Source organism: Amblyomma mixtum, chromosome 2 (assembly GCF_055824585.1).
Source record: "Amblyomma mixtum isolate Tamu chromosome 2, ASM5582458v1, whole genome shotgun sequence".
In the NCBI taxonomy this organism is placed as follows: Eukaryota; Metazoa; Arthropoda; class Arachnida; order Ixodida; family Ixodidae; genus Amblyomma; species Amblyomma mixtum.
In genome coordinates, this window is record NC_143013.1 from 249,957,295 (window position 1) to 249,983,139 (window position 25,845).

At 47.4% G+C, this 25,845-nt stretch overlaps 1 protein-coding gene and 2 non-coding genes across 3 annotated transcripts; all 3 read left to right on the plus strand.

The window, feature by feature from the left end:
• Positions 1 to 334: 334 nt before the first annotated feature.
• On the plus strand, positions 335 to 14,937 carry LOC149363465 (dehydrogenase/reductase SDR family member 7-like). The gene is made up of 8 exons (XM_089568557.1): positions 335 to 469; positions 3,518 to 3,667; positions 4,175 to 4,281; positions 4,809 to 5,004; positions 11,145 to 11,191; positions 12,357 to 12,479; positions 14,008 to 14,174; positions 14,853 to 14,937. The coding sequence occupies exons 1-8, from the start codon at positions 340 to 342 to the stop codon at positions 14,935 to 14,937; spliced, it is 1,005 nt and encodes a 334-aa protein (XP_089424683.1). The 5' UTR covers positions 335 to 339.
• A 4,672-nt stretch (positions 14,938 to 19,609) lies between these two features.
• On the plus strand, positions 19,610 to 19,681 carry TRNAE-UUC (transfer RNA glutamic acid (anticodon UUC)). Its single transcript has one exon. It is a non-coding gene; the product is annotated as a tRNA-Glu (tRNA).
• A 6-nt stretch (positions 19,682 to 19,687) lies between these two features.
• On the plus strand, positions 19,688 to 19,759 carry TRNAQ-UUG (transfer RNA glutamine (anticodon UUG)). Its single transcript has one exon. It is a non-coding gene; the product is annotated as a tRNA-Gln (tRNA).
• The last annotated feature ends 6,086 nt before the right edge of the window (positions 19,760 to 25,845 follow it).

Consider the following 25,845-nt stretch of genomic DNA (forward strand, 5'->3'; position numbering starts at 1 on the left):
CTACTTTCGCGTGTGCATCGTTTTCCCTGTGAGCGCGTTCCTGTCTCTCTATGTGCGTATCTGTGCGCGCGTTTGCGCGCATTTGCGGGTCTCCATCTGTATTTCAGTATGTGTGCGTGTGTTTTTGTCCCTCTCTTTATTTTTATCTCTTCCTCGCTGCCTTCGTGCGGTCGTGTGTTTCGAGCGATTTTCAGGCAGTCGGGCACGACGACAGCTGCAGTCGTTCTGACTCCGCGTTCGGTCGGCAACACTTGCGGCTCTGGATCCTCTTTCTAGGCTCGGTTTCCGGCGCATAGCTGAACCATTTGTTTGTCTATACGGCTTTAGTCGAACGAAACGATGTTTTGCTGCCTGCTGTCGTGGCCTCTGTGCGCTGCCCTAGCATGCCTCGGGGCCATCGTTGCATGGCTTAAACTCGCCGACGCCGACTTAACGCTTCTCTTCGTATCAAGGTGGGGTCGCTCAAAAGGTGGGTTCATTTCAAAGCGCATTGATGTTCAGGATGGGATATGCCGCTGACATGGTATCATCGTGGCCACACAGGCGCCGTAAGGTTAACAGGACGAAGGAAAACTTGGTGCCTGTGTGTGTATGTGCCAATGTGTGTGCGTGTGTGTTCCTTTCACTGTGACTTTTTTTCTGGGGGGGGGGGGGGGGGGGTGCCCTTGCCTAAACAATGTCTCCACAGCACGTGGTAAAACTGCCGCTCTCAGCTGCTGCCAGCGACTCGGTTACATGGGTACAAACGTAATCAGGTATGTAATCACCCTCAATAATAAGTAGACTTCAGTTACGTGGTTCGAGCAGATCTGGGAAGCGACTTACGCAGTGGGGCATATGATACAGGCATTGTAGCCACTTCTGAATTCGAGGGGAGAAGTTCTTCAGCCGTACTATTCTGAAACAATCGTTCGGAAGGACGAAGAGCAGCAGGAGAGCAGCCGAAAATTTTTGAGTTCACATATTCCTGCCTTAAAAGGGTGACTGAAATTTTTTTTCAGACACTCGTCAGTTATAGTAAGCATAATTATCCCTAGAACTGCCACTTTTTCTTTGTACTCACTCCGGCATTCCGCTAGGCCCACGATGGTCCTCAACACTTCCATTATTGGTGCGACAGCCCTATTCCGATGGATCCACCCCGAGCAAGTTCTTGGGATGTTTCTAAGCTTGCGGTGTTCGTATGCTTTCGATGTTTGTATGCTTGTGTTGTTTGTGGTTTTGTACCAAGTGAAAGCAATAAAACGAAAGAGAGAGGCAAATAATAAACATTTAATATGTAAAAAGTGACTGGAGCGGATTGTTGGTGGGGTCCTCAGTCCAGGACTGCAGTAGCTTCCGCCTACTCTCTGGCGGTGGCGACTACAGCGCCTCTTGGTCTTCCAGGGTTCCGCTGGTGAGCGTCACCTTCCACTGCTCTAGCGCCGCGTTAGGTCACGACTGGCAGTCGAACCCACGGGGGTGTAAAGAGATCAGCTTTTCTGGTCACTCCGCGTGAGCACTAGGCTATCGCCGTATCCGAGCACGCCTCGTGTTAAACTGCAGCACACTCTTGATGATGATGATGATGTCTTCAAGCTTAATTGCACATAGACACACTCTTGAGCTGTGCATTGCACGTCGTCTTCTTCGTCAACTAATACCGCTATCAAACTAATATTCACGCTTCGATCTATGTGGCGGTAGGGACAGAGAGATGTGCGCTCCATGCGTTGGCGTAGACAACGCTGTCGCAGAAACAAGGCACTATAGAGCAATACGCATTGGCGTTAACAACATTGCTGCACAAACGCGGAACTGGAGCATAGGCAGTCGGCGTACATTGGGTGAATTGGCATTGACGATCAAAAACTTAAAGATGTGCATAACTGGCACACTGGGTCAATGGACATCTGAATCGCGCTTTCAGGTTCGTGGCGGTAATTTTCATCTGCAAAAAACAGCTTTCTCACAATCTTTAGTGCTTAGAGACGCTAAAACCGCCAGGAATTTTTTGTTTGCTTAGTCGTGAGTATAACAATTTGCTTTGAAACGCTCCTCGGGTATTTAAGATCACCATCCCACGAAACTTATCTTTTGCAGTGGGGAACGAAGGTAAATCTCGTGATGCGTGGTCCGGACATAGAGCTCGCAAGTTATCACCTTCTCTGAGGTCCCTCTCAAAATGCAGCTTATCTTGTTGATAGCGGGGCACGCTGAGCTTTCGTGGTGCTGAGAGCACTGGAAGCCTCACAGGGAAAAAAGTGTGTGGTATGGTCATATAAATCCCAGGACTGGAAGTGACTACAGCGAGGAGGGGGGGGGGGGGGGGGGAGAAGGGGGAGGAAGGGGGGGGGGGCTCTTTAAATTAGCACTATCAGACACAGGAACACCTATGACACATGTCGGCTGGGAATGATGTGTAAGATTCCACTGCAATTTTACATTTACATCTTCTACATCGGGCAAACGAGCAGGTGTATAAATCGCTTAAAAGGGCACAAGAAAAAGGTCCGCGGTGGCGGTGACGGCTCTTGGCGGGGCACTGCGAAACGTGTGACTGTGCTGCCCCCCCCCCCCCCCTCCCCTTCCCCCCCACACCCCCGCCGACCACTTTTTGAGTGTAAAGTTATTCTGTATTGTCACTACGACCAACTAACGAGAGAGATTGTTGAAGCTTCCGAGATGGTGCGAACTGGAACTCAGCGGGTCGTTGATAAATTTATCCAAAAAGGAGCTTGAATTTTAGGCGCGAACGGCTGGTGCTGGCGCGAGTTCAAGATTTCCACTCTTTTTGAATTTTTCTACAAGTGTATAAATATGCTCCTGCTCATGCAATAAATCATCGATTTAAAGCTAGCGCTCGTCCTTGTCTTGGCTTTCGTCCTGTCTTCTTTTGTGCCCTATTGTTTCGTTTTTAAGTACGAACAACCAACTTGCCCAGAGTTATTCTCTTCTGAGGTTCGAGAAGATTCGAGGCTCTTTTTTCCGAGCCGACGCCGTCGCTTCGAGCGAAGTGGAGAAGGTTTCATTCAGTACGCACAAGGCTACACGCCCTCCACGTGTCATGGGTAAATTTCTCTTGATCGCTCTTGATCCTTACGCTTTTCTTTTCCGCTACGCCGGCTCTCTAAATGGACTCCAAATTTGTGACACGCGCACACTGCACGTCGGAAAAATGAGTAACTACCGCATGGCTCGCATTGATCAGTGAAGTGAAGTGCGATCATGTCGTATGCGCTGATGGTTTTCGGGGGCGACAGTACTCATGTATTTCTCCTTTACCAGTCAAAGATGCATAAAGATATCACCTCATTTAGCCAAGCAGTTGAGTCTGTTAACTAGGTAATGAAGCATTCTCAGGAATTAAAGGAACAGCCAATAGCTCCTGCATAGCTATTCACATGCTTAAAGACAGTTAATTTTCCCCGATTTCGACGGGGACGCCTGTGTGTAATAAAATGAAGCCGATATGACGAAAGCACGAAGCGTACACGCTCGATTACACACGTAACATCGAATCTTGCGTCCATTTCAGAATCCCTGAAAGGAAAGGTTATATGGGTTACAGGAGCATCCAGTGGTATCGGCAAGCACCTTGCCTACGAGTTCTCTAAAATAGGTTCTCGCATGGTTATCTCGGACACCAACGAGGAAAATCTGGAAATCGTCAAAAACGAGTGCCTTGGTAACCTGCTTTTTACACCTATTATATTATTTTTTTGTGTGTGTCGGGTACGTTTGCTGCTCACCTTTTTGTGGTGGTGCCGTAGTAGTTCTGCTCTAAAGATAACTCACTGGGAGCACCATAACCATCAATTTGCCCGAAGAAAAGACAGTGAAGAAAACAATGACTCACCGCTACGGCAACATACCTAGCAAATTGTCTCATTGTCATTTGTCTCTCATTGACAATTCGCAAGCTAATATTCTCTTGTCTCTAGCGCGAACACAAAGATTGCCAAGGAATGGCAGCAAGAGATGTTAGTTTCTACGCAATCTTATCTTGCACGTTTCAGAGATGGTAGGGAATCTTTGCTGGCAAGGTTATTTAACGCTATAAGCAGCGTTTTGCATCAACTAAAAAAGTCAGTTTCCATCACCTTCCAGAACTTTTCACCTGATTGCCTGCTTCCCTAATCTTCAGTCATCGCGATCACTCATTGCTTCAATTTTTATCTATTCGCTTGTGCAGAATACGGAAAAGACAAACAGGCGAAAGTAATTGCACTGCCATTCAACATCTGCGATTTCTCGTTGCACAATGAGCAGCTAGAGAAAATCCTAGAACATTACGGAAAGGTAGGTCCCAATTGTTCAATTGACATTAATTCTAGCTCCAAATTGGTGTCGCCATTACTCACATCTAAATTGGAAAATGTGGATAGGTTTGAATGGATCAGCAAATAGGATCATGGCACATTTGGTTTTGTTCTGTACATCTAATGTCCCAAAGCAACTCAGGCTATGAGGGTCGCCGTAGTGGAAGGGTGCGGATAATTTCGACCACCTGGGGTTCTTTAACATTGACTCACGTCGCACCGTATACGAAAGTGTGGGGTTTGATCACGCTCACTGCGGTCGCATTTCGACACAGTACGCATCGTACGACAGCACAGTACGACAGCATCGCACAGTAAGCGTGCTAGAGGCCCGCGTACTGTGCGATGTCAGTGCACGTTAAAAAACTCCAGGTGTTCGAAATTATCCGCAGCCCTTTATACGTTTCTACCCTATTCAAATTAATACATTTTTTTCAGAATAGGGACAGTTTGCAATCTGGCGCAGTTTTTTTATTCTAACATTGCCACTACCCTCTTTTTTTGCAGCTAGACATCCTGGTGAACAGTGCTTCCCACAGCCAGCGAGCATTTTTCGAAGAAATCTCCACAGAAGTCGATCAACAGATCTTCAACTGCAATGTGTTTGGCCCCGTTTCCCTTATTCGGTGCGCCGTGAAGTATTTCAAGGATAACCGGGTGCATGGTCACGTGGTTGTGACCAGTTCCCTGGCGGGGAGACTGAGTAAGTTTGCCCATTTTCTGAGTCTATACTGCGCGCCCGACAATGGCGGCGCACATTTTTTGAACAACCGCATTTAGCTTCTCCTGCACTTAATGATATTGTCACAGGCCAGATGGAGAACAGTCGTAGACGTAGAGGGGGACCGCAGAACGGCCGAGAGTTTTAATCGCCCAGAACAGAGCCAGCTCGAGCGCGCCTCACGCGGCGAACGCGACCACTTCGTCCTCGTCACGGCTTAGCGCGCAGGTAGCTCGAGCCAGGTCCGTGGCATTAGTCCCCCGAAAAAGAAGAGCATCGTCCCGATGCGAGGGTATGTACAAAGCAGAAAATGAACAGGAAAAGCAGGAAGAAAATGTTTAAAAAAAGGAACGAACAAAAAGAAATAAATTAAAACGCAGAACCCGAACATAGTTTAAAGTGGAGCGTCATCGCTCTCGCGCGAGAAGTATGGCTTAAGTCGCATTACATGCACAATGTCAGTCCGTGGTTGCCGACGACCGGTAGCCACAGTTCCACGTGGAACAACCTCATAATCCACGTTTCCAACACGACGGAGCACCTCATAAGGTCCGAAATATCGGTGCAGCAGTTTTTCGGACAATCCCTTTTGGCGGACAGGGGTCCACACCCACACACGGTCACCGATGTTGTAGGTAACCTCCCTGTGGCGCCGGTTGTAACGTCTGGAGTCCGTGTCTTGTTGAGCTGTGATGTGCAAACGAGCAAGCTGGCGAGCTTGCTCGGCTTGTTCGACAAAGGAGCCCGCATCTGGTGTCAAGTCATCATCCACGCACGGGAGCATGGCGTCCAGCATCATCCGCACTTCTCTGCCGTAGACTAGACGGAATGGTGTAAAGCGGGTTGTTTCTTGAGTCGCAGTGTTGTACGCGAATGTGATGTAAGGGAGTATTTGGTCCCAGGTTCTGTGCTCCACATCCACGTACATGGAAATCATGTCGGCCAGTGTTTTATTCAGGCGTTCTGTGAGCCCATTTGTTTGGGGATGGTATGCTGTCGTTGTTCGATGGCTGGTGTGACTCAGCTCAAAGATGTCGTGGACAAGCTGAGCTGTAAATGCCTTCCCTCGGTCTGTGATGACGACGGACGGAGCGCCGTGTCGAAGCACTATTGCACGCATAAAGAAGTGCGCAACTTCGAACGCTGTGCCTTGAGGGAGAGCCTGCGTTTCGGCGTAACGCGTCAGGTAATCGGTTGCAACAGCTATCCATCTGTTTCCTCCCGACGACAAGGGAAATGGTCCGAGGAGGTCCATGCCGACTTGTTCAAAGGGTGTGCTAGGAGGCATGATAGGCTGCAACATGCCAGGCGGTTTCAGAGGCGGCGTCTTCCTACGCTGGCACTCACGGCAGGTCCGAATGTATCGCTTCACACATGAGGCAAGGTTGGGCCAATAGTAGTTCTGCCGCACCCTGGCAAGTGTGCGCGTGAATCCAAGGTGCCCAGAGGTCGGCTCGTCGTGGCAGGTGAGGAGGATCTCGTGGCGGAGGGCGGCTGGTATAACCAGAAGGTAACTCTTACCACTGGAGGCGGAGTTTTTCTTATACAGCACTCCGCCTCGAAGACATAGGGATGGCAGCCTGCGAGCCAGGTGGGAGGGTATCGAGGGATGGTGACCTTCTAGATGCTCTATGAGCAGCTTCAACTCGTCGTCCGCACGTTGTTGTGCGATGATGTCGGACGACGTGACTGCACCAAGGAATGCATCGTCTTCTGCGTTACCTTCGTAAGGTTGCACGGGTGAACGCGACAAGCTGTCAGCGTCGGTGTGCTTGCGACCAGACTTGTAGATGATGGTGAAGTCAAATTCCTGTAAGCGTAATGCCCAACGTGCTAGGCGGCCACATGGGTCCTTCAAGTTTGTCAACCAGCACAATGAGTGGTGGTCAGTAATAACCTGGAACTGCCTGCCATACAGATAGGGGCGGAACTTTGTGATGGCCCATACTACGGCCAAACATTCCTTCTCAGTTGTAGAGTAGTTACACTCTGCACGGGAAAGTGCACGGCTAGCATAAGCGATCACTTTTTCGACACCGTTCGGACGCTGGACGAGAACCGCTCCAAGACCGACGTTGCTGGCGTCCGTGTGAATTTCAGTGGCGGCATCATCGTCAAAATGGGCTAGTACTGGTGGTGATTGTAGCCGACGTCGTAGATCGTCAAAAGCAGTTTGCTGCTCGGCACCCCACAAAAATGGCTCCTCATCTCGTGTCAAGCGCGTCAGAGGACTGGCCAGCTTAGCAAAGTTTTTTATGAAACGTCGGTAGTACGAACAAAGGCCTAGGAATCGTCGGACGGCTTTTTTATCAGTGGGAACCGGGAAGTCCGCGACGGCAGAAATTTTGTCAGGGTCTGGCCGGATGCCCTCGGAGCTGACGACATGCCCGAGAAACTTCAATTCAGTAAATCCAAAATGGCATTTTTGCGGCTTTAGAGAAAAATGAGCTGATCGGACGGCTTCTAACACCACTCTGAGCCGCTGCAAATGTTCCGAAAACGTTGTTGAAAAAATGATTACATCATCCAGGTATACTAGACATGTTTGCCATTTAAGGCCGGTGAGCACGGTATCCATCATTCGCTGGAACGTTGCTGGAGCACAGCAGAGTCCGAAGGGGAGCACACGAAATTCATAGAGGCCGTCCGGGGTGACAAAGGCGGTTTTCTCCCGGTCTCTCTCATCAACTTCTATTTGCCAATATCCGCTGCGCAGATCTACCGAAGAAAAGTATTTTGCTTGGCGCAGTCTGTCGAGGGAATCATCTATACGAGGTAGCGGATAGACATCTTTTTTTGTTACGCTGTTAAGTTTTCTGTAATCCACACAGAAGCGCAGCGTGCCATCCTTCTTTTTTACGAGAACGACAGGAGACGACCAGGGACTATTCGATGGCTGGATTATGCCGTCATTGAGCATCTCCTTCACTTGCGTTTGGATGGCCTCCCGCTCTCGGGGAGATACGCGATAAGGCTGTTGATGTATTGGGCGCGCGCCATCGTGCGTGACTATCCGATGCTTAGTGATGGGCGTCTGACGTACCTTAGACGACGAGGTAAAACAGTCCTTAAACTGCAGCAACAATTCTTGCAATTGCTGCCTTTCTGCGGGCGGGAGGACCTCGTTTATGTGAACGACGCGTACTGCCTCTTCGTCAACTTCACCAGGCGTGTCTTCTAGGCATGCGAAACACTCAGCCACCTCTTGGACAGGGTCGACGTGGGCGATGGCTGTGCCACCAAATAAATGGCGGTGTTCATTACTGAAATTGGTCACGAGGACTTCAGTGCGACCGTCAGATAGAAAGGCGAGCCCTCTTGCTACGCAAACACCCATGGTGAGCAAAAGAGAGACATTTGGCTCAACAACACGTTGTCCGCAATGTGGCGCGTCGCAAGTGACCCTAGCCAGAATACTCGCCCGTGGAGGCACCGTTAAGGCATCGTCGGATATACGCAGTGCGGCTCTGCAATTCTCGGGGGCGGGTTTGGTGGCGGCGAGTTCAGTTGAAAATGTAACCAATCGATTTCGAAGGTCTATAGTCGCACCATTTTCTCGAAGAAAGTCGAGACCGAGAATGACGTCTCGTGAGCATTCAGGTAGAATGAGGAACGTTGCCACGAACGTGCATCCGCGCACCGTAATTCTGGCCGTACACATTCCGAGCGGCGTAACCACGTGGCCACCAGCCGTACGTATCTGTGACCCTGCCCACGGCATCATAACTTTCTTCAGCACCTTAGCCATCCTACCGCTCATTATCGAGTAGTCCGCACCCGTATCGACTAGTGCGCTAACCTCCTTAGAGTCAATCAGCACGGGTATGTCAAGGGAGACCTTGGTCTTACCAGACCCAGTCGTCGGCGCCGTCTTCGTCGTCTTCGTCGTCGTCGTCATCGGTATCGTGGTCGTCAATTCGGGAAGGGTCAGTCGGCGCGTCGGTGGAAGCTTTTCGGCAATACGGCGTTCGGCGGCCTCGCCTCCAAAGGTCGCCTGTTCTAGTTTTCCCGGTGCGGGCTCGAGGACCCACGCTGTGCACCAGGTCCATATCCGGACTGTTGAGGCGACGAATGGCGAGGTGAAGGCGATCGGGACGTTCGGCGCGGAGGAGGTGGTGAACCACGCCGGCGGGTGACGTATTCGTCAAACTCCTGAGGCTGTTCGGCATGCCGCGGACGGGGACTACCTGCAGACAAGCCTCGGAATCCCAGAGACCGATATGGACACCGCCGGAAGATGTGACCGGCCTCGCCACAATGATAACACAGGGGACGTCGGTCTGGCGCACGCCAAATATCGGTCTTTCTCGACGCCTGTCCTCGAGCTTGCCAGTAGGAAACCGGCTGCTCGGCGTGTACTGCGACTACCGAAGGGGCATACGGTGGCGCGCAGGGAACCGGCGCAGGACGGCGCAGTACGTCCGCATACGTCGCTGGCGGCCAAGCAGCTGGCTGTGGTGGCGGCTCTACTGGAGCGACGGGTGGTCTGAGCGCCTGCTGAACTTCCTCCCGAATGGCGCTAGTCAGAGAGTCCACAGGAAAAATCCCCTGAAGTTTCTGCAGCTCCTCACGGACCACAGAACGCACGATGTCCCGAAGGGAGCTTGTATTGGCCCCCGAAGCAGCATCCATGGGGTGTAGAGCCGAGATAGGGTTTAGCTGCCGGTCGTAGAAATTGTACCGTTGCTGGAGCGCCCTCTCCATGAGCACAGCCTCGGAGAGGAACTCGGCGACTGTTCTGGGCGGGCTTCGCACAAGACCGCAGAACAATTGCTCTTTCACGCCTCTCATCAGGTGTCTGAGCTTTTTCTCTTCCGTCATGGTCGGGTCCGCTCGGTTGCAGAGGCGCGTCACTTCCTCCACGTACATCGCTACGTTCTCATTTGGTAGCTGAATGCGAGCGGTCAATTCACGCTCGGCCCGTTCACGGCGATCGCTGCTGGTGTAAGTCTCCAACAGCTGGCGACGAAAGTCCTGCCACGTCGTTAGACTCGTCTCGCGGTTTTCGTACCAGATCCGAGCGGCGTCTTCTAAGCTGAAGTAGACGTTCCGGATCTTAGCACTGTCGTCCCAGCCGTTGAAACGCGCAACGCGCTCGAACTGATCAAGCCAGTCTTGGGCGTCCTCCGAGTATCCGCCGTGAAAAGGCTTCGGGATCCGGGGATTTTGCAGGCTCACAAAAGAAGCAGGTATGAACGGAGCGCTGTCTGACCTTGCTGCCGTGGTCGTAGCCATGGGTGCGCTCTCTTGAGGCCGGAGTCCGAATTCTGGAGACAAGCCGCGGAGCCTGCGGCTGACACGATGGACGGGGGTTCGCACAAGAGGCACCGGGCTTGTGCTTCGGCTCTCCGAGGAAGGATGGAGCATCAGCCGAGAATACCCAGCACCTCCACCAGAGGTCACAGGCCAGACGGAGAACAGTCGTAGACGTAGAGGGGGACCGCAGAACGGCCGAGAGTTTTAATCGCCCAGAACAGAGCCAGCTCGAGCGCGCCTCACGCGGCGAACGCGACCACTTCGTCCTCGTCACGGCTTAGCGCGCAGGTAGCTCGAGCCAGGTCCGTGGCAATATTGACTGCGCAAGACAATCAGACGTTGGCCGTTACTGAAAACCGTGTCAGTCAAATGACTAGCATCTGCTAGGCTGAACACGGCACAAGTGAGGTAAGCTAAGCAGATTACGAGTACCGCAATATTGATGTCAAACACCTTGGAACTGTGTCGAGTTAGTAAAAAAACACTCGTGGAGAAACCTCCTCTCTCGCTGAGGCATTCGCTTTTGGACGACGCTGCCTACCACTTTGTCTGAGAACATAAACACGTTCAGCACAACGAAATCTGCGACGGTGGAAAGTAAAATTTCACCGGTTGTGCAATTTCATTACCTTGATGCGTTACGCTTGTAGCGGCAGTATTTTAACAAATGCTGAAATGTTTCCCAAACGGTGACCATGTTCGTCACCTGTGCAGTATTCCTGAAGGCCCAACGACATTTTATGCAATAAACACTACGCTTCCACATGCTTTTCTGCACAGGCAGTACAGGCAACACCATTTCTGTCGATCGCATTACGAGGCTCCTTTTTTTTACGGTAACAAGCGTTTTCTTTCTTTTCTTTAAGGCTTGCCACTGTCATCCATCTACTGTGCTTCCAAGCATGCGTTGAACGTAAGTGAACTGCCAGCAGGGCTTGAAATTTGGCAGCTGTCAAACCCCCTACTACTTGCAAATTACGCTTGGCTGACCGCGCCTTTTCTCCTGCTCATATCGAGTAAAACTCTCGTGCCCGCGACTTTAAAGGTACACTGATGGCAACACCATACAATTATTGCCTCAAGTTAACTCTGATTATATGGCTCTTTCACTTTATGGTAACGTTCATTAAGAAGCAAAAAAAAATTATGGCTGAAAATTTTTACTTTCAACATCTTCCCGCCACTAGGCTCAAACTGATGACGTCCAGATCTAGAAAAGCTGGTTGCCTCCGTTTTCAAGTGAATGTCTGTGCCTCTAGGATCCATGCGAACAATTCGGTGTCGACACGTTTGCTTGCGAATTCTGCCTGGAATGACGACACTTGTATTTAGTTTTAGAGGCGAAAGCCTTTAATGGCTCATACCGTTAGCAAAGCGTGTTACGCGCGTATAACTCTGGAATTAAAAAGGATAGAAGAAAACCAATGGTTGCTTCAGAGAAAGGAGGAAAACATGAATCCAGAAGCCAAGTTTGATGACTGAAGATTAATTAGTTAATTAATTATAGGCAAAAATGTCGAAACTGCGTCGAAATAGCGCGGATGTCGATATAGCCACGGGAGCGGTGTGACGTCACATTCAGGGGAAGTCGTCACGGCATAGTGAAAATTGTCACAGAATGGTCAGAAAAACGTTGGATTTGTGTCAGATTAGATAGAGAAATGTTTAATTAAGCGTAATTAACACTTCACATCGACGAAAGATGTATCATTTTGGTATCAATATAGCCACGGGAACGGTGTGACGTCACATCCACCGGAAGTCGTCACGCATAGTGTCCTCGGCTTTCGCCTCTCAACGCTTTAGTTGCCAAAGTGTCCTCGCAATTTTTGGCTTGTCTAGCTTATAAAATCTCTGATTTCGGTGAGCGAGGCCTCTTTGCTGCTAGAATTCCGTAAATTGTGTATGTAGATCAAATCTCAGTGTGTTTTCAAAAGGCAGTTTATTGAAGTTTTTCTGTTGACTTAAATCAAAGGCTTCCTTCGTGTAACCGCTCTACATTCCGACACTGTACCTGTGAATTTCTGCTCACAGCAACAAAATGCGCTTGAGTTTACAGTGCTTGTGGGGTCTTTCAGGGCTACTGTGATGCACTGCGCTCGGAGGCTAAGATGCTTGGAGGTTTGGACATAACGGTCGCTTGTCCAGGACCGCTTTCCCATCGTCTCACCGAGGAATCCTTACCTGCTACAGCTGACAAGGTGTGGATCCTTCGCATCGTGAAACGAACCACGTGGCTTGTAAAGGCTGAAGTACCAATCACAACGTAACATAATTTAGTTGGAGACAACTCGTCTACAGCAAAGCTCCGCTAACATCAACCCTCAATGGCGACTGCCACACCCTGCTTATCAACGACTAGGCATTTTACCCACACGCACACAGCAATCAGATTTCTGCCCTTCTTATGGGAACAAAAGTGACCCCAAAAGTTGTGCCCCCCCCCCCCCTGAAGCCGCGCTGACGTAACAGCCCACGTTCTCAGCATCCCCCGCTTTCTGGTCGATCTAGATAACACTACCAGACAGGTCCGATCGCTTTTCACATTTTCGTTTGTAGAAGTTGAACGCCAGGACTCTTCGGCACGAAACTAGGCCCCTTCGGCATCAATGCCCTTTTTCAATGGAAGAATTCTAATTGATACGTACTTCGGCAAGATACTGAACTCAGCTTGAGCAATGAAAAGAAATTTATCCACTCAATGAATATTTATCCCCTAAACAAAATTTCATGTGGTGACGCGATCTATTTGTCTTAATTATCACGCACATCGCAATCGTCTTGCACGTTAGGACTATTTCGTTCATTAACCCTTAGATAAAGCGCACGCTGTGCTGTCTGTTCGACGGTACATTACAGAGATAGCCACAGCAGGGACCTTCATTCAGTCTTTATCTCTTAGCATTATGTGCATATATGCTCGTATGCATGTGGGCCCCTGACCTCGAGTGAGGGTTGGAAAATGGGTACTTTGAATAGAAATACAATTTTATATGAATGGATAGGTGCCGATGAGGTAATATTATTTGGCAACTTGTTCCATTAATGGGATAAGTAAACTGCTTCTTGGTAAACAGCGGGGCAGCATGTCACAACCAAAGATCCCCCTTTCATCGGCTGTCTAGTGACGTTCAAGCAGACAGAAGTCACATGACACCTCCACGACTGGGACTGAACGCACTCGAGAACCTGCCACTGGTGGACATATACCAGGTTGACTTGTGTGAGAGAGCATATTCAAAAACCTAGAATATGGAACGTAATAGAATCATGCGGCCTATTGCGGCGCTACAAGCTTGCTCTGTGCTACGTACAGGAGACATTAAGAGTCGGAAACAATTTCCATTGTGTTAGCATACAGCTACATGACAGCGATTCGCGCTTGCTTCATTAAGCTCCATTTGTTTTTTTGTTTTTTTTAATGTGAGACCAGCTGCGGTGTAAATAGGCACGTTTGGTATTATACCTGCCTGCTGGAGAGTTTTAGCCTGTACGTCAGGTGACATACAGCCGGAAAAACTAAGAACCAGCTCAGTGGTCTCATCCATGATATGCACTGGGTCACTTTTGAAGCCTTTTCAAGGAGAAATAAATTGATCGCCAGGGCATTACAAACACGGACCACCAAAAAAATAAACATGTACCAGTCATTTTGATACTGTACTTCCATTTGATTTTGGCGCTCTTGAGGAGCCACTGATGACCACAACTCTCCTTTGACATTTACAGTTTCGTGGAGTGGAGCCTTCGTCTCAATCTTGGTGTGTAGACCCTGCTCGTTGTGCTCGCCTCATCGCCGTCGCTGTAGCCAACAAGATGGACGAAGTGTGGATCTCTCGGAACCCCTACCTCATCACTGCTTATTTGGCTCAATATTTTCCCAGCATATTCAGGAAGTAAGTGGCTGTTCGATCTGTAGAAGCTGTGGTTGCGAGCGTCATCGACGAGGCGCAAAGTTGCTTAAACTTTTGAAGAACTTTCGGAGCAGTTGATGTTTGCATTCAAGACTGTTTGTGCCTTGGGTTACTTCACAGAACCAAAGGGCACGATATTAGTGCGGTGTAGGCTAGGTAAGCTGAGCTTGTAGCTACTTGCTGGACAAATTAAGAAGAGATAATATGATCCCCTATCTAGTTAGTATTGTTTCATTGAAAGAAAACACTCCTTGCGTTCATCCCTTCATGCACATACAAAATAATTTAAATTTTTTATTGACCTCAGCTACTTGGACATTTTGAGCGCAAATGTTTCTTCTTCGCAAGAAACACAAAAGGCAACGTTTTCGACTCTACTTTAACAATGCCATCGCTTACGAAGTTTAGTGTTAGACAGTAAGCCTTTCCCCAGTTCATCTTCAAGCTTTAGGCATCCCTAAACTAGACTAGAGCCAGTTATCCAGGCCTGCGGTCAAAGCTGCACTCTCGTATTCGAAACTCTTGCAGCATCGGGTCTGAAGCCACATAATATCCGATACTCCACCGTTCTGATTCGGGATGAACAAATAGCGATTACGTTAATGTTTTAAAGTCTTAATGCAGCCATGTAATTCACTGCTTATTTTGCTGATTTTACAGTTACATCATTAAGGTGCTCCCAAAGGGCAGCATGATGAAGCTTGGCGAAGGCTTCGCAGAAACTCCGGCACCATCTTGGAACTAATAGCCACCCAGGAAATCTACATAGAGGTCACCAAGTGATGTTTCTTCGTAAATGCATTCATATCTGCTAACGTTGTCAAGAGATGCATGAAGCTTCTGTATTCCGTTGAATAAACAAAACACGCGGTACAAGGTGCATATTAAAGGCCCTTCTTGGAAAAAGCAAACCACAAGCCTTGAATATTACCAGGAAAGCAATGACTCTTGTGGTAGCGGTGACACCTGTTACCTAATTAGCGAAGGGTTTTACAACGCCTCGAAACAAATTTAATAGTGCCAGAAGTGCATGTGGCACTATTACCTGCCTGCAGAGAGTATAAACGCTGAAAATTTAAATACCAGAATCTTGAATACTTCAAATCAAAAATTAAAATGTTCCATGTTTCTTTGGGATGGGTCGTCTTCTCTATAATACTAGAGAATAGCGTTCTATGCATAAAACTATACTCGCGCATCGCCGAGAAGAGGCTTCATGGTTCCACTTCTGTATAGAGCGCTTTCTGCTTCACGATCCGAGAACGAACCGACCACAGAACAAAAGCCCATATCAGGCGGCTAAATGTACGATAAACCCTGTCCACCACACTGTTTCTCGTGTGGCTAGACTTCCCCTGTGCTTATAACGCTTCTCGCAGTGTCAGGATCGGCACATGCAATTCTTATGGTCGCCAACAATCGCTAAGGTAGGTTTGGTTTGGTTTGGTTTGGTTTAGGAAGTCCCAAAGCTACTCAGTCTATGAGGGACGCCGTAGTGAAGAACTCCGGCGGGATTCGGCCGTCGATGTCGAATATCGATGAAGGCGAAATACTAGAGGTCCGTGTACTGTGCGATGTCAGTGCACGTTAAAGAATCCCAGGTGGTCGAAATATCCGGAGCCCTTCACTACGGCGTCCCTTATAGCCTGAGTCGCTTTGGGGACGTTAAATCCCCCTAAGCCAAACTAAACCAAACCTACCTTAGTGATGATTGGTGATCATAAGAATTGCTTGCGCCGATTCTGTCACTAGGGGAAGTGTTATAAGCACAGGGGAAGTCTATGTAAGCAGGCAAACTGTATTGTGTAGTCTGAGAAGAGAGACGTCGCCCTTGCTACTAAAGCTCTCCTAAGGTATGGAACGGAGTCCTTTTTAATGTTACAAATGTTTATTTCTCGCCTATGTGGTCGGAACTTGGAAATTAACGCAAACCTGCGCTGCCGCCGAGTGCTGTTTGCTTGCTGGCATGCCTGTGAGCACTCCTCGGGCCCTTATCGGCAGCGCCGATTTGATTTAAAGCACGAAGTGGCTAGGAATTTGAGGCAGGGACTTGAGCAAAATCAAGTTTTCTGAAATCTAAGAATTGATATATGGCCTTAACTAAGGGTCCGCTGCAGCATTAATTGCGATCTGTCGCCTAACACTAACAATTCCGCGCAAAATATTTCAGTCTAATAAGCCATCTTACTTCTGGACTAGTCAGCATGTCTATTTTCCTTTTTGATGTCCACCGCCACTGGTATCATAGTGCCACAACTGCCATCTTTGTACCTCTAAGAGCCTTTTTGTTTTGATAAATACAACAGGCAGGCTCCACTGAACTGTCTTGTATACATACTCTAAAGGGCATCCCTGCATAAAAGTGTTTTCGATTAATAGGGCGAGTTCTAAGCTCTAATGGTACAGCCTATAATGAAATCAGCAGCCATTCCTTAGGACCCATACTATTCACGTAAAAAGATATCTGTCACACATAATCACCATCCGCAGCAGCACTTACAGAACATTGGGTCCTCCTAATCTGTTCCTATTATTCCCATTTTGCTACACACCCTCTACTAGGAAACTCATAAATAATTCTACTGTAATCTTCACGTCCTCAAAAGAGAGAAAAGTGGTTTTCCTTGACAACTCAGCCCTGAGGCGCGTAATATATAGGTCTGTTTAAAATTGATTTATTGATTGATTGATTGATTGATTGATTGATTGATTGATTGATTGATTGATTGATTGATTGATTGATTGATTGATTGATTGATTGATTGATTGATTGATTGATTGATTGATTGATTGATTGATTGATTGATTGATTGATTGATTGATTGATTGATCGATCGATCCGGCCGCCGCAGTGGCTCAACGGTTATGGCACTCGGCTACTAACCCGGAAGACACGGGTTCGATCCTGGCCACGGTGGTCGAATTTCAATGGAGGCGAAATTCTAGAGGCCTGTGTACTGTGCGATGTCAGTGCGCTCTGCAGGTGGTCGAAATTTCCGAAGCCCTTCCGTACGGCGTCCCTGATAGCCTGGGTCGCTTGGGGACGTCAAACCACCATAAACCTATCTATCATTTTTTGCGTTCCAAAGCAGCTGTTAAGCACACAAGTGAAGGGCTCCGGATTCAGGAACCCTTTTATCCCTTTTTATTGCTTCTCTCAGAAAGGCAAAAAGAAACGTGCAGCCTCTAGTTTGGCAAGGCATCATGCAAGTGACGGCTGAGAAATTGAAGAATTACGTGCTGCATATTACGAGTGAGGAAGATGTGATGAGGAAACTGGACCACATCATCGACGATGTTGTCTACCAAGGACCGGCTGTTGTTGTCAACCTGGAGGACCACACAACCAGCAGTGCTTAATAAAGTTCGGATGAGGACGATGAGATGATCCCCGTTAACGCGCTAACGTGCGCGCAAAAGTCAGGACTATTCAGTACGATAGAAAGGAGAGTAACGAAAATGAGAACGACGACGTCTCTCATGAGATATGGCAGACGCCGTAGTGGAGGACTCCGGATTAGTTCTGACCGCTTGTGCGTTGACTTTCGCGCAGCTCATTTCGCCACCATCGACATTCGGGTGCCCCGGCCTGCATTCGACACAACTTAATAGTTTAGTGACCACGCTGGAAAAAATAAATTTATATACACATGACAGGAACATTGAAAAATAACTGAGACGTGACAACAGAGGAACTGATACGAACAGGTGGCGACAAAAAAAGAAAAAGTGGGTCCATTCCCTTTGGAATGGGCATTCGCCTGTCCAAAAACAAACAGATAAAAGAATAAGAAGACATCAGGCGCCACCTGCTAGACGTATAAAGAAGCTAATTACTACTAAGCCTTCTTTCACATCGATGGAGCCACCTGTCAGTAATTGGCGGGGCGACAGGCGCATAGGAACACACTAATGTAGTGCGCGCCATCCTGATTAGACGAGAGAGCTCTACCTTTCGTAGTGCTGCAAACATCTTATGAGACAGAGCATAAACTGTCTTTCCAGCCAGAAAGGTACCACATAACATATTTTGTACATCATACCAACTACTCTCCCTATCTTAACACGGATGTTTTCTATGCGGTCGCTCCAGCCTAGATTGTATGAAACTTGATTCCTAGGAAGAAATTGGAATCGACACATTCAAGTAACAAAAACGGTAGAGAAGCATAATATCATAATCTGTTGGCGTGGTTTTTGAACAAAAGACCACAAACTCCGTTTTTCTTTTTCACCTACAGTTCAAGTCTGCTTAACTTTAACTATATACTAAGCTCGAATAGCCATGTGTTAGAAGTAATTTCAAATTCGTTAAGATTACTCAAGAGAATAAATTTGTGTCACCTGCTTAGAATACTTCATCACCAGATTCTGAAATGTTCACAATATAATTTATGCAGGAATATCATAAGGCCGAGTACATGACCCTTGCAGAACATCATATCTTATTGCCGTTCGGAGATTTATAACTATGCAGGGGCATCGACTAGAAACGCAACTCAGCGTAACTGCGCATAGTTTCAAGTGCTACACCCCTTGTTCCGCGTACTTCGAGTTTTCTTAGCAAAATATGATATTTGATGAAGACAATGGCCTTTTCGAAAACTTCAAAAAAATATTTCGGTTGTCTAGAGCTTGTCCTTTCTACTTTTATTACCTCTATGTTTTTATTTGTACCAGGGCCATTTCAGACGATTTTCCTTTCTTGAACCCATATTGATTCGTTTATATGAAGCAGTTTCCATCGACAAAATTGTCGATACGTATGTGCTTGACAAGTTCTATAAGTATAAAAAAGTGGCAGAATCGAAATTGCACTACAGTTATTCACGCCATAATAAGTTTCACCTTCGTGAATGATCACCTCATGTGCTATAGTCATTTTTGCGGGAAAGATTCGCGAAGTCGGCCGTCGGTTGCAGAAATCAGTACATGGCCTATTTCTTTTAGAGATGCGATTTTAATGTCGTCACGGCTAGCTGCCGATAGATTATCAAGAGAGTTCATGATAAAGTTTATCTTATCCTCAGAAGTGGGCGCACGGATTTGCGTGACGTCCGCCCAGTATATCTTTTCAAACTGCAGTCAGGCGATAAAGAAGTTCGGAATTTTCCGGCGCCTGCGTTCACGAAATGATCATTAATAACGCGATGAAACAGTTGATAGTTTTCTACAATTATTAATTCTTGGTTACCATTCAACTTCGGTAAACGACGGGTAATTCTGCATTACGCGCAGAATGCGCAGCATAAACACAGCGGCATTCCTGTGTGCGCCTGAAACGACGGAGGGACGTTTTTATGCGGCGCGCCGACTGACGTGTCCGAAGCCAACGCGATGCGTCACACAGCAGCTGCTGTTCGCGTATCGCATTCCGCGTCTTGGGAAAACGTTCCGCAGCTGCGGCGTCGAGTGTCTCCGGCGTGGTCTAGTGGCTAGGATACCTGGCTTTCACCCAGGAGGCCCGGGTTCGATTCCCGGCGTCGGAATAAGTCGGTCTCATGGTGTAATGGTCAGCACTCTGGACTTTGAATCCAGCGATCCGAGTTCGAGTCTCGGTGAGACCTCATGTTTTTATTCGTTATTTTTTTTTTCTTTTTTTATCTTGGAGTATGCGACCACGAAAAGCCCCCTCTCTCTCTTGGTTCGGTAATCCTTTCTTATAAAGGTGAGTGTGATAGCTTTTTATCCTTTATCACCTGTGTACCACTTGCCAATGCCAGCCCCTCTAGATGTACTTAAGGCTTTTCTTATCTATGATTTCACGAAGTCACGCGTTATCTCAGATGAAGAGGGCTGCAAGGGGCGTTCTGCTTTTCGCAACTAGACCGCCATCGGTTCCCAAGTGCATATGAAGCCTTCCAAAGCAGCGAACTCTACAATATAGAAATATTAGGCCTTTTACCCTCGGGAATTAAACTGTTGTATACGACCCGCTACTGTAATAAACTATAAAATCCGTGCTACCGCTATGAAAAGGTTTGATTTGGTTTATGGGGTTTAACGTCCCAAAGCGACTAAGGCTATGAGAGACGCCGTAGTGGAGGGCTCCGGAAATTTCGTCCACCTGGGGTTCTTTAACGTGCACTGACATCGCACAGTACACGGGCCTCTAGAATTTCTCCTCCAAAGAAATTCTAGCCGCCGCGGCCGGGATCGAACCCGCGTCTTTTGGGTCAGCAGCCGAGCACCATAACCGCTGAGCCACCGCGGCGGCGCTATGAAAAGGATGTTCGTCGTTATCGCCGTAGGTGGTCGCCCTTACCGACGCTAGCAAAGTGAGAAGAAAGGTTATTATTCATCATTCGCTGCAAAGACTGCAGCCGTCGCAACTAAACTTAAATTCCTCACATAAGGCAATGGTATCGCGACAGCAAGCACTAAGGCTACATGTCAGTATGGACAAAGAGGTGTATTCAGGTCAGCTTGACAAATTCCAAGCAGCAATGGAACATTATTTCTGTTTGGTTCAGGTGTTAAAACAGTGTTTGTGGGTCATAACGTTCATGGAACATTACACGTTAACGTATATCGTTTTCCTGCATTGCTTAAACATCCGCTCTGGACAAGCTACACTAAGGTTATGTTAATCCTTTACTGCCTACTGCCGCAGATTTGCGACATACAGTTTACACACTGTGTACTCATTACTACACGGAAACCAATTTTTTATGCCAACATGTTCTCAGTAGGCGGGCTAAGACAGCGCTCTTCGGTCGAAATGTATGGTAGCTGCCATCAAGCTGAGCGAAGGAAAAAGGGGTGCGATTTCTAGCCAGCGTCCAACAATTCCTCGTATCTTTTTTCCTAAGAAATGTTATGGGGCAAATTAATTTGTCTGATAAAACTGTTCACTGTCTCTGGGCCTTCAAATTGGTTGCCGACCTTCGATTAGGGCTTTCAAAAAAACTCGGACTAGCAATACGAAATGAAAGAAATGCTAATGTTACTATTTTGCGACATACAAATTTCTCAAATTTTACCTGCGGCAACAAATTTTTGATAGTCGCTTTTGAATGTGGGTACATTAGCTAATATAATCTGGCGCTAATAATATTTTAATTGGTTAATTCATAATTTGAGCATTAAGAGTTATAGGTAAATCCTGCAGAGCCACAACAAGCACTTTGAGATTATGTACATTCATTAGCAAATTCAATCAACTGCACATGAAACAAGATTTCACAAGGGCTTCAGGCGAGCTGTACAACGCACCACAACTATGAGGCATCTGTCACTCAGGCAGTTTCCTGATTTTTATGGGCATCCTGGGCTCGCACTTTTTTACTACTGATACACAGGGTCCCCGAAAGTGTTAATGGTTAATTATTAGCAAGTAAGCTTTTGTAAATGAATTTTGGCATGTGTGTAATAATTTGCCGACACGAGCAAAGTGAGCTAGTAGTGTAGTTCTATTATTCGAACTTTATCATTGCCACAGGAACTCCGGAAGAGAGGTCCGGGGCAGTGTATGAAATAAATGAAAGTAAGCTCGTGCTACCGTGGAAAGTTTTTTAACGTTGTGGTAATGTTTTCTTAATGTTGTAAGTTACTTCTGAACAACCACTGGTGAAACAAATATAGAATATCAATGAGGAGCGGAGCCTTGTCCTGACTTCCATTATAGCATCACTTTCTGAACGTTGAACTTTAACAATTGATTGCAAACAAAACACTATGTATTACACTCGCCTAGTACATCTTTACGTGTTTCTGGTATTAATTTCCAGCTTTATCTGAAATTTCGCATAAATATTTCTAGGATACGAAATATTTTACAACCGAAATTACAATGTTATTTTAAATCTATTCGTAACTTCAGTATTAAGTTTTGTTTTATAAATTATATGAGCGTTTTCAGCACTACATATACCTTATATATTAAATCCTAACGCTCCGTTAACGATGGTACGCAACGCATCACAGTACTTAACAGTGATGATGATTCAGTACGGTGTTCCGTGCTATAGCTGAAGGGCACAGGTCTGTCTTGCTGCTTCATGCTAGAAAGAGGTGAAGGGTAATAAATGAAAAAGGAGAGAGGAAAGAGGGGACGTGATAATGGCATAGCACTCTGAAGGGCGTCAGTATCCTTATATTCATAAAGACACCTTGTACTCGACTCTTGTGAAGTTGCATCAGTCGCACACCTCGAGAGTCCTCGCATCCTTTACTACGCCAACGCAAGAAGCCGCGCATTGCTTTTTCAAAAAGCGCGGCACATAAGCTACTGCCACCTGCCGAAAGCAAGAGGAGTTACTTTTTCTGAAGTATGGCGTCTGACTTTTTGCATGCTGCGCTCCCGTCCGATGCTAGGAGGCACTGATTATTCCCGAGTGCTACTGACTTTGGAAAGGTGGCGCCAGCTGTCTATTGCGTTTGCTTTGTGCTTGTCACCGTCGCGCAACGTGCTTCAGAGGCAATGCAGGCACCTTGTGTTCATACGTAGTGCTAGGCCCTCTTACCCTGAGAAGGGGAAAAAATTTCGGGTATCAAGGAAATTATAAGGTTACAAAATTGGTAAGGAACCCGCAGTGGTGGCTGAGTGGATAAAGTGTTCTGCTACTAAGCACGAGGTCGCTGGTCGAATATTGGACGCGGATGCCGCATTTAATGGCAAGCTGAATACTAAAGCTCTTGTGAAGTGGCATTTGATGGAATGGTGAAAAATCCCAGTTGGTGGCTTCCCAGTTTGAGTGCCCTTTATAGCCCGGTTGTAGCTATAGGCAGGGGAAATCCACTGACACAATAAACATTACATTTATGCGTCGAGAATTAACTTCAAAAATTTTACAGCCTGTGGAGGCCTCTTTGGGTGTATTTTCTTCTTTCTTTGGGCCATTGTTGCGCAAAAAAAGAAACTGTTTCTTATGGGCTACTAACGTTTCCTCGGTTCTCGAAGGTATCTGCGATACCATTTTGGGTATTGCATTATCAACTCGCTCCGTGCAGCGAAGTTGAACTTCTTGAGGAAAAGAGCGCCTCGTTGAAAGGAGGTTTGTATGAAAAGAGCATTAACCAATCTTTAAAATTATAGCGACAAACAGGTACCTAGCGTAATGAGCAAGAAATGCCAAAATTCTGGTTATAATCACGACCGACACAATACACGTCAGGACGCAAGTTCGTGCGGGGAACCAGCTGGGGCCATCGGCGCGTGTTTTCTCAACTTCTTTGCTTCATAAACCATGATTTCTATACGAATCAATTAATCTAATTTGTCCATTCTTCTATACCTTACTGTACATTGCTCACAATTTTTTTTGCTAATGATGTCAGAGTAAGGTTAGACTTTACTCGACTAAGGGAATAGTCCAGTTTCTGGAAAGGAGACTCTATTCATAGCCGAAGCCAGGTTATACAGATATCAAGGGAATATATAAAATTCCTATATAAAGGTTTCATGCTGATTTGCGTTAAACATCCGCTATCGCGGAGGCTTTTTTAACCAGGGAATGTAGTGCTATACGCTGGAAAAACTCTCCATCGAGTCCTTCACAGGTGGAGTGAGAGTGTACCTCTCTTTTTTTTTTTTTTTTTGATTGGTCGCGAGAGGTTGCTCGGGAAGAAGAGAACCTGGGTCCCACAAGCTTCACCGGCGGCTTGTGGCCTGCCGGAGCAGTGACGCATCGCTTAACCGCTGCACCACTGCGCCAGGAGTAGCATGGGGAATCCTTGCGATCTATGAACCTAGAGAACGGCCAATACCGCATATATGGGTATGTAGACAGAACCTATAAGCGACAGAGAAGGAGCACTTGAGTGGGAAGTGCCATCGCATTGTAATCTAAACCGTAGGTTAAGCGTTATGTTTGGTTTGGTTTGGTTTGGTTTGGTTTGGTTTATGGGGGTTTAACGTCCCAAAGCGACTCAGGCTATGAGGGACGCCGTAGTGGAGGGCTCCGGAAATTTCGACCACCTGGGGTTCTTTAACGTGCACTGACATCGCACAGTACACGGGCCTCTAGAATTTCTCCTCCAAAGAAATTCAACAGAAAGGAAGAAAAGTATCCATATCTGCGGAGCGATGCACAAAAAGGGTCGCAGGGCACTGAAGGGACGCTATCGCGACATAGCCTTAAGGAGGAGCTTAAGAGTACTCTCAATTTTTTCTCGCTCAAAGGATATCGGAGCGTTTTACGACACAGCACCAAGTGCAAGTGCATCTAACCAAGCAGCAGTTTCGTCCTTTCTTAACACTTCTGCTTTCATATGCACAACCCAGATCGGGAGTATTCGGGCCACTCAGATAGAATCGAACAAATAGCACAATGAAATTAAGGACTTAACAGAAGCCCGTCCGGTCGAGAATAATCGTAGCTGAAATGTGTGAAGCGCCGAACACTGTTTAGGTAAAAATATGTTTCGGCCCGCTACGGAAGCCATGTTCAGAATCACGATCGCTTCTGCAGCGGAGCCGAAACATCCTTCTATTCTAACGAGTGATCGCCCCTTGAAAGTTTGCACAATGGCAGTGAGAAATTTTCAATCGTTTAGTGAACTCCCTGCGCTGCTCAAGAATTGACTGCACTTCGAATTTCATTCTCGACAATCGCCACCCTTCGGCACAATAAAAAGCTATAGACGATCAATGCGATTGATACAGCAGAGTATGCGTTAGCATTGGTGTTGCCCCCGGACGGAGCTGCCGCTGCCGCTGACGGGTTCAGACCGTGCAAGCGGGTGGCGTGACCCAGTCCGTCAATCATCGTGTGACACGCCGTAACCTCTCTCCACTCTGCCAATCCTATCTAGCAATCACAGAGGGACACACCATAACATCTCTCATTCTCCCCCACTGTCCGCCACCCGTTGCCTCCACATCTCTGCGTTTTCCTTCTCTATCTTCTTCCCTGAAAATAGAGAGGGATTTTTCTCCGCTTTGAGACGAATTTCTTTCTCATTTTTTTTTTCCAGTTTGCACCTGCCAACCGAAGTATCAGACGGATGAACGGACGGAGAGATTTGTCTGATTTTTATAATACAGGAAACGTAGACAAGCCGGCGGAACCACAATACTGAGCCCGATTTGTTTCGCTCATTCACAGCGCAATTTCCAGCGGTTGCAAACGGTGCTTAAATCGCAGATGCTTACCCTGAAATGACTAAAAGCCCAACGAATGCATGTCATCCCACAGACATCCCTGGCCCCACAGCGGCTCAAACGCAAGCGACCGCCGAAGCCATCCTTCACCAACCTCACCGAACCAACAACAGTGTAGACCTCACGGGCAGCCAGGGTGACCTCCTTTCATCATCATCATCATCATCATCAGCCTGACTACGCCCGCTGCAGGGCAAAGGCCTCTCCCATGTCTCTCCAATTAACCCTGTCCTTCGCCAGCCGCGGTCACTGTATCCCCGCAAACTTCTTAATCTCATCCGCCCACCTAATTTTCTGCCGCCCCCTGCTACGCCTGCCTGCCAGGGCATAAGCAGGATCAGGTGAACACGCCCTTCTGGAATGGGTCCCCGGTCACCAGGGAATAGAGGGAAACTAACGGGCTCATACCCTCGCTCACAGTACGCCTCCGAGCAACAGTTTCCTCTAAGTCATAAGATGGAAACCCAAGGTCCGGTGTACCATGGATTGAAAACAAAGAAGACAGGGGCTCGGCTTGCCGCGTTACTTCCATCTGCTTTTTCTTCCCTA

What these genes read in the sequence shown, in the direction of transcription:
- LOC149363465 (XM_089568557.1), top strand. Translation starts at nt 340, where the DNA reads ATGTTTTGCTGCCTGCTGTCGTGGCCTCTGTGCGCTGCCCTAGCATGC. An exon ending in TCCTAGAACATTACGGAAAG is followed by an intron (nt 4,282 to 4,808) that starts GTAGGTCCCAAT and finishes CTTTTTTTGCAG; the next exon opens with CTAGACATCCTGGTGAACAG. An exon ending in TTTCCCAGCATATTCAGGAA is followed by an intron (nt 14,175 to 14,852) that starts GTAAGTGGCTGT and finishes CTGATTTTACAG; the next exon opens with TTACATCATTAAGGTGCTCC.